The sequence below is a fragment of the Ceratina calcarata genome, unplaced genomic scaffold (genome assembly GCF_001652005.2).
Source record: "Ceratina calcarata isolate Rehan_Ccalc_2016 unplaced genomic scaffold, ASM165200v1 scaffold48.2, whole genome shotgun sequence".
NCBI classification, from domain to species: Eukaryota; Metazoa; Arthropoda; class Insecta; order Hymenoptera; family Apidae; genus Ceratina; species Ceratina calcarata.
The window spans coordinates 2,860,961-2,878,837 of NW_017172225.1; the positions used below are offsets into that span (position 1 = coordinate 2,860,961).

Sequence of the window (17,877 nt, forward strand, 5' to 3'; positions counted from 1 at the left end):
TCATCAGTAAGAAATTCTGTAGCTGCACCGTTTTTCATAACAGTGCGATATAAATTCGTAAACCCAGAGCCGGAGGCGTAATGAAATTCCGAGCAGACCGCGGGACGAGAAATTTTCGCGACTGCAGCCCTCCTCGAATTTAATTAAAATTTTCGTTCCCTCGGTCGGTCCCATCCTGCGTTTTTCGTTCTGCGCCAAGATATCTCTCGCCGTTAAAGCGAAATTATCGAAACTGACGCGAGGCTTTAACGATGAAAACGTTAACGCTGACGGATGTTTCGATTCCGGATTTCAAACTCTTGAAAAAATTGCTACGTGCCATTCGACGCTTGAAACCGAGTGTAAACCGACGAGAAGTTTGCAGTATACGATTATCTGTGTCTGAACGTTGGATCTGATCGACCTCGTTCAAACGAAAAATTGGCGAACAGCAGTGAACGAAAAATTCCGAGAAGTAAGTAGAACGCCGATTACCGCAGATTAAGAAGAGGAAGGAAGTTAAATCTTTTCTGTGCGGTCGAAGTAATCGGAGACCATCTCTTCGGCAGCGCGCTCATTAGAGAGAACGGAATTGGGACCATTTCAGTCTGCAGTTTTCGCGCAAAATCCTGTTTCCCACGGCTTATAACCGGCGGATGCGCGTTGCGACTTAAGGAGCTCAGACCCGTTTCCACATATCCGTGATGCACCACCTACGAGGAGCGCGCTGAAACGTGCTCTCCGTGCGAAATGATTAGGCGTAGAACGAGAAGGGAAACACGATGATGGTCAAAGTAGGATGAAAATATAGTTCGTCGCAAGCGTCGTACTTTACTCAGTCGTACAATACGAATGGTTTTGTCTGTTCACAAGAACGGTCAATAAAGGCATCACGAAATCTCAGTATGGACGGCACCCTCTGCCCTCACGATTCATTCGTAAAACACGAGTGACTCGTGGAGAAGCCTCTTCATCGGTTTAATTAATTCGGTGCGCTACTCGGCCGAAATACTTTCACCGAGTATTTCTACCGTTCCACTGAGGGTATTGAAATTAGTCTGTAGACACGGGCGTTCAGGGCCTACCACCGACTGGACTGGACAACCCGATTCCGGGCTAACCAGATCCGCTGAGACACGATCGTACGCGGCAGAGGTGAACACCACCAGGCGGGCTATTTTCGATTCGGTGTCGAACAGGAAATTCGATCGGCAGTGCCGGTGGAGGGTGAGACTCGCTGGGACTGGGAGCATGTTTAATCAATTGATACTGCCTGGACGATTGGTACCTTTTCCTTGATCCGTGGATTCTCCCGATCGCTTCATGTTCCGGCTCTTTCCATTTCCACCTTTGACTCTCGTAACCCTTTGTAGTCGGATCGCACCCGTTTCATTTCACTTGCTCAGAGAGAATCGAAACGGGAGCACCACGTCAGCCAAAAATGATTCATATTCAAATCGTCGTCGAGTCTACGTCGTAACTCCAGAGGAGTTCGGGCGGCTGTTGATCAAACTGTGTAACGAGGATTCGACTCGGCTCTTGGCATCACCGTGAAAAGCTCGTTCGCCACGCGCGAAATGCGTGGGATCGCGAGAGAGACAGGTGAGTGGCGTGGCAAACTAAAGGCGCGATTCGAGGAAAGCGATTAGCCGACGTCCCGTCAAATGCACGCGGCTCCCGACGTAGCTAGACGCTGCCTTTGTGGCAATCGACGCGACGGCGGCGATAACGCGTGATAATTAATTGAAAATCGATGTATACCGGTTTGCGCACAGATTTATTGATCCCATAAGCGAGAGACAATGCTTCGTAACAGCTTCCAGTGCAAATGAAACTTGTAACGACCCTTGCAGTTCTTTAAGAATTTCGGTAGACGGTACATCTTACGAACGTCATATTTCTTATGCGCGTAACCAGGAATTGCTAATTATTCTGGAATTATGCCGAGCGTACTTATCGACTATTACTGAGCGGCACAAGATCAGATTTTTATCGATACAACTGATCAACATGAAAAATTGTATCTTTCGCTCCAATTCTGAATCTACGTGTGTACCAATACGATTTTTAATGAATCGATCTTCGACGTTTGCGATCTCTCATAGAGAATGAAATGATAGTCGTTGGACGATTTTGCGAACGCTCACGGAGTTGTACGTGAGTAAAATTCCTGCGCGCTCACGAAACTAGTGGTCTGACCCCGCCATACGTCAGACGTCGCTTTCTAGCGAAACTAGTGGTCCAGCTCGGCCATAAGTCGGACGTCGCTCTCTGGCGTATCTCGATTCGTGTCCCTCGACGAACTCCTTTCGCGATATTCGTTCACAACATGAAATCAAATGAGGCCAACCATGAAAAGCGAGCGCGTTTATTCGACGATTGGCAAATGAACGCGGCGCGAGTCTGTCATTATACAGCAACGATATATCGGCATCCGTCTGATCATGAAATCAATGGTCCCGGTGTCGGCAGTATTCGAAATCGGGCGGGGGTGGTTCAGCCGCCGATTGATCAACCGTGAATTGCGGGCAGGGACACGTGATTTCGAGCTAGTTATTACTTCTCGCGGGTCGCCGAAGGAATGAATTCCCGATTTCGGGTAATTAGTTTGTTTTTCGTTTGTTAAATCTGTGAGCGACGCGTCGGTCGCGGGAGAAACTTGAAATTGTGGGTCGGACAGCGCGACGAGTAAACGAAGCCAAATTGGAAAATTACGCGCTGCGCTTTGCAGAGTGATTCTGGACACGCATAGTTTTCATACTCTGTACAACGTGCACTCGGTACTTCGTACATTCGGTTCGACGAGAGTTTAGCTGAAAAATGATTCCCCCGCGCTCTCTTTGAAATTTGTTGCTAACGGTAACAGTAAAACAGCGTACCTCGTGCAGTTTTGTTCCAAGCACTCGGTTTGTGCGATCCACTTTTGGTAAATCGGAGTAACCAACATATGAATTACAGTATTTCGCTACGCTTCTGCTCAATCGAATCTCGAAATTGAAAAACATTTTACTTCTATACGACCTGTGTCAACGAGTGTGAAATTGTTTACGCGATAACGTGCACGTTTGCAACAGAAGAGCGAGGGTAGCTACCCCTACGAAAAATACGTGAAGGAGAGAAAATCGCGTGAGAATCATTGCGAAAACGTTCGGACGCCCCGGTCGTTAGCCCGAAGGAGGCATTACGATGCCATCTGTGCTACGGACGCGCGTGGGCGCACGAGCCAACGACTGGAAAACCAGGTGACGAACGTTACCTTCATTCTTCGTACCACCACCGAGGAGAGATTACTATGACCAATCCTAGGTACGGCTACTTAAAATCAGTGTCCGAACTGAATTCATGAGTTAGACTTGGATACGCTAACAAATGAAGAACTACAATTTCCAATGACTTCCGATTTTTCAATAATTTAATCTAAGTATGCATAGACGCTGATAAATGTTACAACAAATTGAGAAAAACAATTGATTCCGTTTCGCAGAAACAGTAGACGAAGCATAACTTGGTTCGTTTGTAGAAAACCAGGAAACACATTCACGTCCTTATTTCTCAAATCTCACTAAAGTTTAAGTTTAATCGATGATTATTCATAAAGAGAGGACGCTCGAAACAGAGATTACTAGTAATCTCTCCTCGGTGATATCAGTCACGATGGAATGAAACTGGGTAGATCCCTACCTTTCGCGCGGACAAGGTGTACGAGTAGATCTTTCACCTTATCGACTCTTCTGGCTCCCGCTCGACTGCAGTACCACCGCCACGCCGAAAAATACACTCGGTAAAATAAGAGAAGATCAAATCGTTCGCAGATTTCACGTCGCTCCATTTACTATTTAATTTTCCTAATGAATGACCACTCGTATAAATGAAAACATGGAAAGCAACAACGAATACCCTCGCCCTAAATATAGACAGAGTAAACCGATCTCGACCTCGCACGTAAGTGAATCACGTTCCATTACGTTTCACGACGTCGTTTTGACTCACGTTCGACGTTTTGATTCGCGTACCAATTTGTCTCAGGACAACGCAATATACGCGACGCCCAAAGAAAAAAATTATTTCACTGAGAACAACATTTACGATACGTTCCATTTCCTCCTCTGTCATATCATCGTTGATCAACCGGAAGATCCCGTCCAGTATCTGAACCGACTGATCGACGACTTGATATTATTTAGAGCGGGATTAAAGAATCCCCGATTACTATGGACAGAAAAGTAAGCGAAAAGGGAACGAACGTAAGTATCGTAGAACGTTCCATTCCCTTTGACGCTCATCTTCATTTCCCATATTTCTTCCATCTCGAGGCATGTCGACGCGATGTTCAAGAACGTGGCTCCTTGTGGCTCGGATCTCTTATCATTGGACGATTATAAGACCGCGATGAAGAGTTTAGGCATACGATCCTACGATCCTTGCCCCGAGCAAACCGTTCCAGGATACGTGAACCGGCAAACCTTTCGCAGAGAAGCGTAAGAAATCACGTTCGACCGTCCTTCTCAGATTTACTGCTCAAGGTCTAGAGTCCTCGGTGTTCTTCTTCTTTTACAGGTCGAACGACATGAAGAGAGAACTGATCTACATGATCGATGCCAAGCAACGAGTCAAATGTCTCGATTCATTGGCACGACAAACGTAACGATTACAGAATGCAAGGAATTAGGTTTAAGTCGACGTTGCACGAAAATTTATAACTAGCTGCACTCTCTCCGAATTTGAAATTCCGGAAAAGATTTTCGAAGCGAACGTAACGGGCGATACGATCTGTTGTCGCGGTGGATTTAAAAGTAAGGAACGCGTAGTGGGGAAACGGGAAGGAAAGGAGCGAAAGAGCAGAGACGTGACAAAGGCGTTCGGAACTCGGGAACGGGCCGCCGGGTACAGGAGGGGAAAGAAGGGCGAGAGTCGACGGACCAGACGGAGCGAGTCGAGGTAAAACGAGTCGACCTCAGTTGTAGTGGACTCTATATAACGAGCGGAGTAAAAGACGTAGAAGCTGGCTAGAGAGAAAGCGACGAAACATGTACAGTCCGAAATAGTCGGGCACGAGTCGAGTTATGCGTGTAAACGCGCGGCGTTGGCACGCGTAGGCGATCGAATCGTTCGGGGCCAGCCAGAGCTCTCGCGCGTGCGGTTACGAGCTCGAGTACATGGGCCGTATACCGGAGCAACCACACCTTTCTGCGAGTTCGCGAGCACGATCTCTTCGATTCTCTCGTTCGTCGTCCGTGAATACATACGTGATCGAACGATCACGCGACCCGGAGACGGCGGAGACACGGTGCAGAGACCGGAGTGAACAGTTCGGGCCAGTGAAAGGACGGCTGGACATTTCTTTGTTTCAACCGGACGTTTTCATCTCTCCGTTCGTCTAGATAGAAGTTCTGTGCGCACGATGTCGAATCTCGCTGGATCGAGTCGAGAGTGAAGCGTCGAGGAGTCGAGAAAAATTAAAGGCGTTAAATATTTCTCCGCGTTCCTCGGATTTCGCGAGTTCTACCATCGGCTCACGCGTCAAGTAACGGAGTTTGCGTTCGCTTCGTTCTGTCCAGGAAAACGACCGAGAGAAGCTGATGATGTCGAAGACACGTCCATGCGACATACCATGCTGCTGCTGCATACCGACCGCGAAGAATCAGATTACGTTTAGAACGCGTTGAGTCCGACTCTGACCAAGCAGAGATGTTAGGAATTTAGTCGGGACGATCCGGAATTGACGAAAAATGAGAACGGTCAAGTTCGTCGTCCGTCCGGTGCTTTTACTATTTTTTCTTCTACTTGTTAACGTCGTGTCATCGGCCCCTACCTACGAACACGTCGCACTCCAAGCTGGCGATCAGTGCGACTGGATCGGGAGGTATTCTTGCTTATTACATTTTTTCTTCTGTTTTTTATCAGGGGGACCGAGAAGAAATCCATTGTCTCACCTTTTCGTTCAGACGAAGAACAATGGATCTTTTCCCTGTTCTCTAACATTGTCTGTACACGGTACGTTACGCGGTTTGCTTGGAAAGGCGTATCTAGTTTAAACAAATTCTTTTCCGTTCGTCGAAGACTGTTTTAACGATTCGCAAACATCCTATACTTTTTTCACCTCCCGATTTTTCGAGCGCGTATCTATGCGCGTGTACACATACATTTTGAATTCCCCTTGATAACGGGGAACGAAAACGTGTACTTTTATTAAGCGCGAAACCAGTCGCCCGACTTACGGAGAAACCGGTTCTCCTCGTCCAGCGAGCAAACACGAGCAAACTCGAGAAAGATCGTATGGACTGGCATTCGATTTATACGTACATGCACGACAAATAGAGAGAGAAGGAGAACGAGCTGACGAATGATATTATACGGTCCGTTGCAGTTATGCACGTATAGTAAACAAGAAACCAGAAACGGTTTCTACTGTTAGGATTTCATGTTCTTTTTTTTTTTGATACGCAATAAGCGCATAATCAGACAATTCCTTTCGAGTCTCGAAATGTCGAACGCCCACTCTTTTACATAGAGGATCAAGAATCTCTTGCAATCAGATTTCTTTCCGACACGCGTATACCTATTTCCATTCATTCCAGAAAGCATTTTAGATGCACGCAGAAACCTCGTACTGTACCACTGAACTTGCGTCACGTACGTTCGGGACGTCACACATTTTTACACATTCGTTTATTTTGTCACGTTGCAGCGGAGGAGGCGGCCGAGGCGTCCGGCCAGTGTATCTACGATGCTCCAGAGGAACCGTGCTCTGGCGTTACCCGCGCGGAGCCCTGCGCGTAGTTCTCTCGCCTCCGGTTCCGACCCAATTCGCCAGGGCGAAAGACGCTGCTCGAAGGAACGACAGTAATTCGATCGGCAGCAACGGGAATTTCCGACTGGCCGATTTTCGTACTTGCACCAAGGTCTCGGGTCCGATAAGAGTATACTTGGAGACTCACGGAAAACTCCGGCCGGTGTACTCCCCGAGGGATGGCAAGCACAAAGCCGCGCATAGATGCTTCCACGTGAAGAAACAGCCCGCGGCCCTGTACATAGAAGCGGAAGAGCTCGCGTCGGACGATCGTCGAGACGCAAGGCTACAGTACGATCTGGAGTCACGATTGTACGACGATCGACGAGAAAGATCGCGACGATTCGTCGACGAGGAAGAGGAAGATTGCAGACCGTGTACCATGAACGAATTGGCCAAGGCTTATTGTCAAAGCGATTTGGTAGCCAGAGGTACGGTCAGCGCCGTTCAGAGACAACCGGATTTGGAAGCTGCCGAACTCGTTCTCGGGGTGACAAAGATTCTTCATCGGATCGAAGAGAACGAGGTAACGTTTTCCTTTCCATACGACACTTCTTCCCCCGTGTACAAAGCGTCGATGAAATCGATCGAACTATATCTGTTTACGTTGTTAACGCGATTCTTTTTAAAACAGAGCAACAACGACGTGGACGTCGTGGATCCTCCTAATCGCAAGCACGTTCGCGTAAGGGTACCGACTGCCTGCGACGCGCGTCACGGCCAGGGAGAGTTTGTGATAATGGCTAAACGAAGACTCGGTGACCTCGTTCTAGTCTGCGCGCCTAGACTAGAGACTTGGATAAAGGCAGTCCGCGAGTTGGAAACTGCGCCCTGCGTTCTGCGAAGCTAGCAGATCCACCGAGTAACAACGAGATACATGCCTGTAAATAATTTATATTTTCCTACTCTGTACGCCACGAATATCGATCTCCAAACTGTGATACTGTTTTGTAGAAATTTTATCGCAACAAATACACCATTTTTCAGTAACATCATTGACGATTACGATATCTATGTCATACGTGTACATATGTCCTTAACCATTTTTACACGAGTTTCCCTGCAATACTCATCTTATCTTATCGACAAGGTAATTGATCGAGCCCGGATTTTCCCCACCTCTTCGTTCGAAACGAAATTAAACGACATAGAAATGCGAACGTATCATGCGTCTATATCAAACTCGTACTCGGACACAAGATTAAAATTTCGTTTTATATCAGTTCGCTTGCATTATAGATTACACATCATCGTGGTGTACACATGTGTATGTATATACACGTACACGCACGATAATAATTATTATAATATGCGACGGATGATTGAAAGCGCACGTGTTCAAACAGTTCAGATAATAGTAATAATAATAATATATATATGTATGTATAAATAATAAATAAACGACGTTATATCGTTAAAAAACATCGTCCAAGTTATAGTCAATATCGTTGAGTTTGTTTACGAAATGATTAGTATCACAAACAGTTCGATCAAAACATAACGACTAGCGATTTTCTCTTTCCGTTGCAGTCTTTCTAAATGAAACGAGTGCACGACACGATGCATGGTCCCAAGAAAATTATCGATAATCGCGCTGAGAGATACTCAAATATTAATGAATTCCACTGAACAGCGATCGAAATTATTAAGACATCGAACAGTGATTAAGAAACGCGAATCGTTTGTCGGCTTTCAAAGCAATAGGTGTTCTTTTAACCTGTCTCTCTATTCGTTCTTCGATGGATTCTCAAGCTAGAAGCTGAGCTATGCGTATGTTTTCGTTCCATCGAACATTTCACGGAATGAATTTCATATTATGAATCCGATGAGAGAGAGAGAGAGAGCGCGTAAAACGATATTTTATTCGTCGACGGATTGCAAGCAACGCGATAACGCAGTAACCAGTGGAACATCTTTATTCCGTTATGCGACTACCGTGTCGCCATATATGGATAATTAGGACACAGCGGCACAATGAGATCGTCCATATTTGGTAAAACGACCAGTTTCTCAAATTCCCTGAGCAACTTAGCTTCTATCCACTTAGTCACGTAAACGATGTTCACCGTCCTCTCACCGACCGCGGGTTTCACCGTGAGATTCACTTTCGGCACGGGTTTGAACCCGTACCACAAACGATCGGACGGTGCCGGCGGAATATTTATCGATAAACGACCCTCGATGCTCGAGACGGTGACCATTAGTCGGATCTCTGTATTCGACACGCCTTCTATGGCCCTTCGAACGTACGACAGCTCGGTTGCCTGACGAGTCAAGAACACCAATTTATAGTTTATTAAGAGCGTTCGTTGATAAAAATCTTTGTAATGAGAACACTTACATGTTGAAAATATTTATTTGCTGCTATTTTATCTACCATACTGAGAAACTTCTTCCCCGATGATTGCGCGGGCCTGCAAAAGAAAAACAAATGAGCCAGCTGTTCGAAGAGCAGCACGTTCGACAAGAGGATCGTTCTCGCTTACGTTGCGTCTTTGGCCGTGTTATACGCCTGGGTTCTGGAAGTATCGCAATCGTCCTCCGTAGATGTTTCCGGGGTATCCTCTAGATCGCTGTCGAAAATCGGTGATCTTGTTATTAATTCTTGTTTGTCCGTAGAGACGATCTCGTTCGCGTTACCAGCAACCGAACCGGTCCTCGTTAATTTCATTAGATTCAATTTTGTTTCGACGGTCATGGCCAAAGAACCCTTGTACACCAGATCCAAGTCGAGCCAGAGACCTCTCTCATTGGTCATCGGCTTCGTTACGTTACGAATTACAGGAGCTCCCTGACCTATCACTATCTCCGATACCAGAAGGCACTCCATGAAATACGGTAGTTTTATGCTCGACAATTTGCGTTGTATCTTATCCTGTATAACACTTATAGTTTCCGGACAGTTCCGTAGGTCAAACAGTATGCGTGCTAGTAAACAATTTACCCAAAGGGTGCCCTCGACAGATGTAGAAAGTGCACCGTCCGACGAAGGCGAACCGTTCTCCAAGTATTTTGCCATGTAAGCGTTGTAACTAAGCTCAGGTACGTTCTCGTGCGAGTTGCCAGCTGAGAAAGAGCTCTTCGACTCCGCGTTCGCGGTCTTCTGCTGCGCCGATTGATTGTTAGACGCGTGGAGCGAAGAGTCTATCGCAAACGACGAATCGTGTTTTTTAATGGAGCGAGACGCGGCCGAGACTAGACGCCTGTACCAATCTTCTTTCTCGCGATCGGTCCTGGCGAAAATGAATAATTTCAATTCGTTCATCCGTTCATCGTTGCACTTCTTAAAAGTATTTTTCAACATCTCCTTTACTCTCCTCCGCTTCTTTCCTCGCTTTGACGATCGCACTTTTTCCTTCTCCACTTCTTTCGCTTCATCGCTCTTCGTTTCTGCGTCCAGTTCATCATAATAACAGTTATCGTCATCGTCGATCACGACTCCTTCCTCGTCTTCACCTTCCTCGTCCTCTTCTTCCTCGCAATACTCCTCATCTTCCTCCCATTCCTCTTCCCACTCTTCCTCGAGTTCATCTTGCTCCAGATTTACTTCCGATTCGTCCTCTTTCATCTCTTCCAGTTCACCCTTGTCCCTCTCATCTTCCCTTCTCTTAATCTGCTTCCCTTCTTCTTCCCAATCTAGTCCCTTGTTCTCGTACAAATTCTCTTTGCTCCTCCTCTTTTTCTTAACGATACACGCACAAATCTTCTTCGCATCTTTTGACGGGTCGACGTCCTCCTTCTGCTGCTCCTTGGAATCCTTCTCGTTTCTCTTTTTTTCGCCGTCCATGTGTTCCTCTGTTTCTTCGCTTTCTACGATACATTCCTCGTATCTGACGTGTTCGTTGTCCATATTACTGTTGGTCGACTCGTAATTAAATAGTTCGTTCTCGTCGTCGATGTCTCTCTCCTCTCCCTCTTCTCTCGTTTCCTCCTCATCCGTGTTGACGAGCCAGATCTCATCCTCGTCTTGCGAATCTTCTCCTTGCCCCCATTCCCTTCCGCTTCTGTACTTCACTCTTCCCCTTGACGTTGTCCTGTTGCGACAACCACTCACCGAGGACCCATCAGTAGTCGCACTCTTCAGAGTCACGTTGCAGGTCAAGGCTTTCTTCTCGACGGTCACGCAGATCGGATACTTCTTACTCCACCGTCGTCTCCTGGTCAGCCCGTGGGGTAGAAGTTCGATCTCCGCCCTGGTCAGATCGTAAACTCTCCTCTTAACGAATTTCAGTTTATGCTTCGGCTCATCCCAGACCGCTTTCTTCGGTACTTTCGTTCTCGTCTCCATAATGCGCAATACGCTTCCCTCTAGCCTGAGATAAACCGACTTTGTGCGAGCCACGTGATAATTATTCGGTTGGTAACTGTACGGAAGTTCGTTCACCCAACCCTGAAACCTCTCGACCACGGCGTGCTCCTCGACCGCTGGAATTTCTAAAACGGGTATCGGCGGATTGGAATCGGATTTCTCGTCCGGCAAAGTGGTTAAAATTTGTTCGAGTTTCCTACGTACGTCGTAAACGGTAACGGAGACAAAGACACCGACGATAAATCCCAGCAAATGCTCTGACAACGGTACGACCTGATAAACGCAAGAAATGGCAATGAGGACGGCAACCGACTTATAAGTTGCTTGGCAAATTAACTGTTTGATCAAGCGGGAAAATATGCGTTTCAAGTCTATCCGCTTCGGGAACACTACCGAGCGTGTAAAAGCTTGTCGTGGTGGAGGGTCGATACGATCACCGTTACTAACTGCCTCCGTGGTCGACGAGTCGTTCTTCGCGATAGAGTCAGCATCGTTCTCGACTTCGTGAGTGAATTCCGAAGCCTCGACGCCGCTCTCCACGGACTCATCCTGCAGGCTGCTCTTGTCCTTCAATCCAGTCTTTACCCCAGAGAAACCCACGTATCTCGCAGGATATCCCCTTCGATGGACAGTCGTTGTCGTCGTTGATTCGTTCAACTGTTTATCGTCCGCCTTCTCATTGCTAGGCGTAACGCATCCCTGATCCTCTGAATCACTTATACTCGAACTTTCAGCTCTGGAATTATGTCGCTTTCTCTTATCGTTTTTTATCTCGGACAATTTCTCCTCGAATGTCTTCGTTATCTTTCCTTTAATGTCAGAAAATACTTTCCATGGATCTAACGACGGTGGTGTACCTTCTAATACGATATTCTCTGTACTAACGCTTCGTACCGCCGACTTACACGCAGCATTGTCGGACACGTCTGATTCGTGGGTGTTCTTCGACGGTGAGAACGTTATCTTAGACGAGGCTTTGTCCAGGTCGGGCGACGATCGCTTCTCCTCATCCGTGCTCGGATATATTTCCTCCAACTCGTCGTCGCTGGCATGATAGTGAATCACAGGAACCGACGTTGTAATAGGTTTACCTTCGGAAAAAAGAAGCAATCGATCGAACTCCGTTTCTTACATCATACGGCCATCATCTTTGATCATCAATTATCCGGTTCAAGATGCAGAAGCATTTATTCAATTTCTATACACCCACCTCTTATCATCGCCAATGTCACTTTCTTCGGACTCTGCCTGGTACTCGTCATGATTAAAGGGAAACGTTAGCCACGATGAACAGCCGATCGGTAGTAAACATGTCTTAATGTACGTCGGGATTAATTTCGATGATTCCGTTGCTCGCGACGATCGTTATCTGATAATTTCGTATCGACATCGTTGCTTCAGTCATCTCTCTCGTTGACAACAGTCGGAAGAATATCTCTATCTTCGCTTCATCCAATATGATCCAATATCAAAACTTCGCGTTCCTTTTTCATGCGCGTTCGTACGTGTACTTACCATTACTTTGCTACTTATCTATATATCTAAGGACGTAGACGAATGTATAGTACATATTTACGTACAGTGTGAGTGTGATCTTGCGAGTCGAAAGTCGAAATGAGTCGACGCTGGCGGCGACGGTGACGCCTCTTCGGAATTATATGGCGATCGGGAAAAATATTTTAAAACGGCGAGTTTAATGATTACGATGACACAGAGGCATCTCGTGTCAATCGTTCCGGTTTCATTTTCAATCGTATGTTCCTCCGACGTCTCATAATAACGAGTAAATTGAAATTGATCACCGTGTATGGATAACCGCAACGGCGCGATATCAATGATGATCGTACAGTAACTACGTCGTTGCAGTACTTGCTCCGCACATCCTTCGATATTACTTTCAACATACTTTTACAATTGTTCGCGACGTAATGAGGAGCGATTAATCGAAAATAATGCCCTAGCTAGCCACGTGCAGCGTGTACAAGCACGTTATATATACTGACAGTGAAATGTGTTGCCGCGCGAACACACGCGAGCCACGTGTCCATGACGTTATGTATGACTTGGATGGATGCGCGACATCATTTCGATGTACAATGTGTACACATACACACACGACAATACGCGTCTGTCGCGAGTGAAACATTCAAATGTCCTGCGTCGTTACTTTTCTTCCAATAATAATTGCCGATTGTTCACGATAGTAAAGACGTTCGATCGCATTCCTAATTCCGATTGCGAACTGTGCGCGAAAACCGCACGCATGTGATTGAAAAACGTTCATTGCTTTTGTTTTAAGTACATACTTACATGCCATGTGATTTTGTTCAACCGTCATTACTGCATCTTACACAGAAACTACAATGTCGACTCTGAAAACAGATGTCTATCGTTACTTCGAGTAAATCTCACGATGTTTGTCGTGTATCACGATACACGGTGCTAGGTACATATGAAGGGAAAAGACGACGACAGATTTTTCGATTGTGTATCCTGTACATGGATTAGACGCGATGAAGATTACGAAAATGTTTGGGCAAGATGACGAACATGAGGAGGACCTGTTTTAAGGGAGGACGTTGCGATTTGCAATGCCTTTCCATTTCATTGTATACTCACACTTCTCGAGGCTGTTACGACTTTGATTTTGCCTAACAAGTAACACGTAACAATCATGCGATTCAACCTTTTTATACTAGTCGTTACGGTCTTCGGACCGTTCGACACGGTTATCTGCGATCAAACAGGACGATCTGACCAATTGAAGCCATCCGGGGAAGATGTAGGTTCATTGTAATTTTTACCCCGAGATATGAATAATAGTACGAGCTACTACATTAACATATAACGGAGCTAAATGTTTCTGGTGTTGTTGTAGTATAAGGAGAAGCTAGATACACAGTTGATATCGGAACAAGAGGATCCTCTGTTAATGTTTTCCACTTTGGACGGTTCTCTCATTGGTGTGGAACAACGAGCTGGGAATGTGCTTTGGAAGCAAAACGATGGTATTGTTAAATAGGTATAATCCATGAGGATGGAAGATTTACTAAGCTAGCGTAACATTTTTTTTTTGTTGACTCTTATTGTAGAACCGATAGTCAAGGTACCGGTTGATCTTGCAAGAGCTTCTGCGTAAGTCTGCTAGAATCCATTTATACCAGATTACTGCGTTCCGAGCACTGTAAACTTTACCGTTGTTCCAGGCCTATGTTCTTACCAGATCCGAAGGATGGCTCCCTATATGTGTACGGGGCAGAAACGGATGCTCTGAAGAAACTGCCATTCACCATTCCACAACTCGTGGCCAACAGTCCCTGTCGCAGCAGCGACGGGATATTATACACCGGTAGAAAAATCGACACGTGGTTTGGGGTCGATCCTAGAACCGGCGAAAGGGAGCAGCTTCTAGGATTTGATACGGCCAAGAGTACTTGCCCCATAAAGTCGCAAAACGTCGTTTTCATGGGACGCACGGAATACAATATTATCATGGTCGACAGCAAGCAAAAGAATAGAAAATGGAACGTTACGTTCTACGATTATTCTGCCGCGAAAATGGAACCGGAAGGAATAGAGAATTACGGTACGTCAGTCCGTCCATCGTTACGCGTTACTAGTCTCGATTGCGAATTACAACGGCATTCTTTTATCGCAGACCTGGTTCATTTTACGACGAGTTCGACTGGTCGCGTAGTCACCGTGGACAGGAGATTAGGAATCATGTTATGGGAGCTGGACCTCGAGAGTCCCGTGACAGCGCTGTATCTCGTAAAAGACGACGGCTTGATAACAGTTCCTTTTACGAGCGTTGCCGATGAAACTCTGGACCTTCTATTGAAACGTTTCGCGAACAAACCAAGTGACATTCAGCTCTAGTCAGTAATTACAATCGACATCAGTGCATTCAGTTGTGTAGAATTGTTCGACCATGTACGTTCCGTTTCTCGTAGTCCAACATTGTACATCGGCCAGCATAGGCACGGACTTTACGCGCTACCGTCTCTCGTCGATTCGACGACGGCTACGATTTCAAGCAGCGTCGGTCAGTTGTTGCTCGAAGGTCCGTTGCCTGTTCCACAATTAGACGATAGACAAATAGACGACAACCGAGACGTTCCTGTGTCTGACGATGGCGAATACTTGAGCACCACGGACTCTACTGTTCGGTCTGACGACGAGTATAAGTCTGTCATAGCACTAGGTGAGCCGTTAAAGCTATGTACGGCGATCATCGATCAACGATCATGCCAGCTCTATCGACTTCATTGATGAACAGGTCATTACGAGATACCTGCTGAATATAAATTACAAGATCAGCAGCCGCTTCAAATCACCGGACGGTCCGATCCTGTGATCGACTCGTTACCCTTACGATATCTGAATTCGACGAAACGATCGTTGTTCGGATTGCGATACGGGGACGAATTTAACAACGGTACGAGCAACAGGTCTTGGCGCGAGGTCGTACGGAGCGCGTACACCATCAGCAAGAACTGGCTCAGTCAACAGGAGAACAAAGGATTGAAATTGACGCTGATCGTATTGCTAGGATGCATACTAGCGATGTTCTGGTATTTGAACGCACAATTCAAAGAGTTTCAACAGCTCTCACAGGTTCTCTTTCCTTACTCCTATCTCACCTCGCTTCCCCGTTGTTACGATTTTTAGACTGCTAAATTTGTTTGTCACAGGGCTCTCGAGAAAATAGTCGTACGAACGATTATTATGGAACGCGGTCAAACCCCCTCGTGATTCCAGAAGACATGGGAGAGGGGGTGGTGAAAGTTGGTAAGATAACTTTCGATACAGGACAAGTTTTGGGCAAAGGGTGCGAAGGAACGTTTGTGTACAGGTAACTTGGCAGAACGTAACCAACGAACGAGGTCTAAGTGTTACGCTGTCAATGTCAATGAAACTGTTTGCAGAGGCGAGTTCGACGGACGCTCCGTAGCTGTGAAGCGCCTCTTGCCCGATTGCTTCACGTTCGCCGATCGAGAAGTGGCGCTCCTCAGAGAATCAGACGCACACGCCAATGTTGTGCGTTACTTCTGCACTGAGCAAGACAGGATGTTCAGGTATATCGCGTTAGAACTAGCCGAAGCAACGTTGCAGGACTACGTTGGAGGGAAGTACGACAAGCGAAAGATATCCGCAAAAAGTATTTTACGACAGGCCACTTCGGGTTTGGCGCATTTGCACCTTCTCGACATCGGTAAGCTTCGTTTTATTCTTTCACGAATGCGGATGTACGTACACACGTATCTTCTAAACGAATGAACGTCTGGGCAGTGCACAGGGATATCAAACCGCACAACGTGTTGTTATCCGCACCGGGACCACGTGGGGAAGTAAGAGCGATGATATCGGACTTTGGCTTGTGCAAGAAACTTCAACTGGGACGTGTGTCATTTTCACGAAGATCGGGTGTGACGGGAACTGACGGTTGGATCGCACCGGAGATGTTAAACGGAGACAGGACCACTTGTGCCGTGGACATATTTTCCTTGGGCTGTGTGTTTTATTACGTTCTTTCCGATGGGAAACACCCGTTCGGAGATCCGTTACGGCGTCAAGCTAATATTCTTTGTAAGATACGCTCCACGTTCCAACGATCTCTATCTTCTTCGTCCCCTCTTCATTTAAATTCTACATTTGAACTCCTTTAGGCGGTGAAAGCGATTTAATGGCACTACACGATGGAATTTCACGGAACGATAAGGAACTAGCGTTAGTTCTCATAAAAGCGATGATATCGAGCAATCCATCGGAACGGCCGCCAGTAACAGCTGTCTATGATCATCCGATATTCTGGGAACCCGCGCGAATTCTTGGTTTTTTCCAGGTACCTGCTCTCGTCAAAACTACAAATTCAACCTCCGAGTTTAAATTTACTTACTGTTGCTTCGTTGACGTATCTAATTAGGACGTGAGCGACAGGGTGGAGAAGGAGCAGGTCGATAGTCCGGCTTTACTTGCACTAGAATCGGACCACGATCGAGTGGTGCAGGGAGACTGGAGGTTGCTCATCGACGTGGAAGTTGCCACGGATCTTCGAAAGTACAGGAGTTATCGGGGCGAAAGCGTCAGGGATCTGTTAAGGGCATTGCGAAATAAGGTAAAAGGAAAGGTTTCTCGATAGCCAACCCATCTGTGTCTCTTCGTCTTCCCGAGTTCTCAATTCGTACGCGATCGTCTAAAGACTGACAGACGGAATTTTCTCTTCTAGAAACATCATTACAGAGAATTGAGCCCACAGGCTCAAGAGAGCCTCGGTGATATACCTGATAAGTTCACGAATTATTGGCTGTCAAGGTTCCCCTGCCTGCTCTCGCATGTCTGGTGCGCTATGCAAGCCTTTCGCGACGAGCCAACGCTGAGGAATTATTATCACGCCGACTACGTCTTCGCAAACATTTTTGAGCCGGAGTCGGCGCAGACCATTAGAAACGCGTACTCGACCAGCAGTTACGCGTTACCAAATAATTCTTGGAGAGTCAAGGACGACATCGATTGGAGCCCGAACAGGGCGAGGTATCGAGGTCAACGAAAGAAACAGGACAAGAAGAAGCTTGACGTACCGCTTACTTGGACGTTACCCACCAATTGAAGATATCGCTGACTCGAAACGAGTTTGTAAAAAGATTTTAGAGTGAGCGATGAGACTAATTGAAGATAATTTGTACATAATGTGATACGTCGATGGAGGACATTTGTATAAAAAGAGAAAAAAACGAAATAAATACAGTCTATGCTATAAGTAACAGATTCAACGTGTTTCAATCGACTAGTTCCCCGT

At 46.4% G+C, this 17,877-nt stretch overlaps 4 protein-coding genes across 7 annotated transcripts; 3 read left to right on the forward strand and 1 right to left on the reverse strand.

Moving 5' to 3' along the window:
* The first annotated feature begins 3,607 nt into the window (after nt 1-3,607).
* Nucleotides 3,608-4,787, forward strand: LOC108627731 (uncharacterized). 2 transcript variants are annotated; one of them, XM_018029129.2, is made up of 4 exons: nt 3,608-3,921; nt 4,006-4,202; nt 4,293-4,457; nt 4,537-4,787. In XM_018029129.2, exons 1-4 carry the CDS (start codon nt 3,832-3,834, stop codon nt 4,622-4,624), a joined length of 540 nt encoding a protein of 179 aa, XP_017884618.1. In that variant the 5' UTR covers nt 3,608-3,831; the 3' UTR covers nt 4,625-4,787. The 2 variants fall into 2 exon arrangements, with proteins under 2 accessions (XP_017884618.1, XP_017884617.1); XM_018029128.2 differs by having other exon boundaries at nt 3,608-4,202.
* A 203-nt stretch (nt 4,788-4,990) lies between these two features.
* On the forward strand, nt 4,991-7,764 carry Metrn (meteorin). The gene is made up of 3 exons (XM_018029127.2): nt 4,991-5,842; nt 6,668-7,295; nt 7,404-7,764. Exons 1-3 carry the CDS (start codon nt 5,709-5,711, stop codon nt 7,617-7,619), a joined length of 978 nt encoding a protein of 325 aa, XP_017884616.1. The 5' UTR covers nt 4,991-5,708; the 3' UTR covers nt 7,620-7,764.
* On the reverse strand, nt 7,711-12,652 carry LOC108627724 (testis-expressed protein 2). 2 transcript variants are annotated; one of them, XM_026815797.1, is made up of 5 exons: nt 12,289-12,652; nt 11,526-12,169; nt 9,256-11,351; nt 9,111-9,183; nt 7,711-9,033 (listed from the first exon to the last, which is right to left on the reverse strand). In XM_026815797.1, exons 1-5 carry the CDS (start codon nt 12,338-12,340, stop codon nt 8,701-8,703), a joined length of 3,198 nt encoding a protein of 1,065 aa, XP_026671598.1. In that variant the 5' UTR covers nt 12,341-12,652; the 3' UTR covers nt 7,711-8,700. The 2 variants fall into 2 exon arrangements, with proteins under 2 accessions (XP_026671598.1, XP_017884606.1); XM_018029117.2 differs by having other exon boundaries at nt 9,256-12,169.
* A 428-nt stretch (nt 12,653-13,080) lies between these two features.
* On the forward strand, nt 13,081-17,846 carry Ire1 (serine/threonine-protein kinase/endoribonuclease Ire1). Of its 2 annotated transcripts, XM_018029118.2 has the most exons (13): nt 13,081-13,860; nt 13,957-14,086; nt 14,171-14,213; nt 14,285-14,664; nt 14,737-14,956; nt 15,032-15,282; nt 15,358-15,695; nt 15,773-15,933; nt 16,007-16,293; nt 16,371-16,667; nt 16,748-16,923; nt 17,005-17,196; nt 17,308-17,846. In XM_018029118.2, the coding sequence occupies exons 1-13, from the start codon at nt 13,753-13,755 to the stop codon at nt 17,686-17,688; spliced, it is 2,964 nt and encodes a 987-aa protein (XP_017884607.1). In that variant the 5' UTR covers nt 13,081-13,752; the 3' UTR covers nt 17,689-17,846. The 2 variants fall into 2 exon arrangements, with proteins under 2 accessions (XP_017884607.1, XP_017884608.1); XM_018029119.2 differs by lacking the exon at nt 13,081-13,860 and having other exon boundaries at nt 14,061-14,100.
* Nucleotides 17,847-17,877: the final 31 nt, after the last annotated feature.

Coding starts and splice junctions, on each gene's coding strand:
- LOC108627731 (XM_018029128.2), top strand. CDS start 3,832: ATGACCACTCGTATAAATGAAAACATGGAAAGCAACAACGAATACCCT. Junction 4,203..4,292: donor CGATTACTATGGACAGAAAA/GTAAGCGAAAAG, acceptor TTCCATCTCGAG/GCATGTCGACGCGATGTTCA. Junction 4,458..4,536: donor CAAACCTTTCGCAGAGAAGC/GTAAGAAATCAC, acceptor CTTCTTTTACAG/GTCGAACGACATGAAGAGAG.
- Metrn (XM_018029127.2), top strand. CDS start 5,709: ATGAGAACGGTCAAGTTCGTCGTCCGTCCGGTGCTTTTACTATTTTTT. Junction 5,843..6,667: donor CAGTGCGACTGGATCGGGAG/GTATTCTTGCTT, acceptor GTCACGTTGCAG/CGGAGGAGGCGGCCGAGGCG. Junction 7,296..7,403: donor ATCGGATCGAAGAGAACGAG/GTAACGTTTTCC, acceptor TTTTTAAAACAG/AGCAACAACGACGTGGACGT.
- LOC108627724 (XM_018029117.2), bottom strand. CDS start 12,340: ATGACGAGTACCAGGCAGAGTCCGAAGAAAGTGACATTGGCGATGATA. Junction 9,184..9,255: donor AACACGGCCAAAGACGCAAC/GTAAGCGAGAAC, acceptor TTTCTTTTGCAG/GCCCGCGCAATCATCGGGGA. Junction 9,034..9,110: donor CAAATAAATATTTTCAACAT/GTAAGTGTTCTC, acceptor TTGACTCGTCAG/GCAACCGAGCTGTCGTACGT.
- Ire1 (XM_018029118.2), top strand. CDS start 13,753: ATGCGATTCAACCTTTTTATACTAGTCGTTACGGTCTTCGGACCGTTC. Junction 14,087..14,170: donor GCTTTGGAAGCAAAACGATG/GTATTGTTAAAT, acceptor CTCTTATTGTAG/AACCGATAGTCAAGGTACCG. Junction 17,197..17,307: donor TAAGGGCATTGCGAAATAAG/GTAAAAGGAAAG, acceptor TTTCTCTTCTAG/AAACATCATTACAGAGAATT.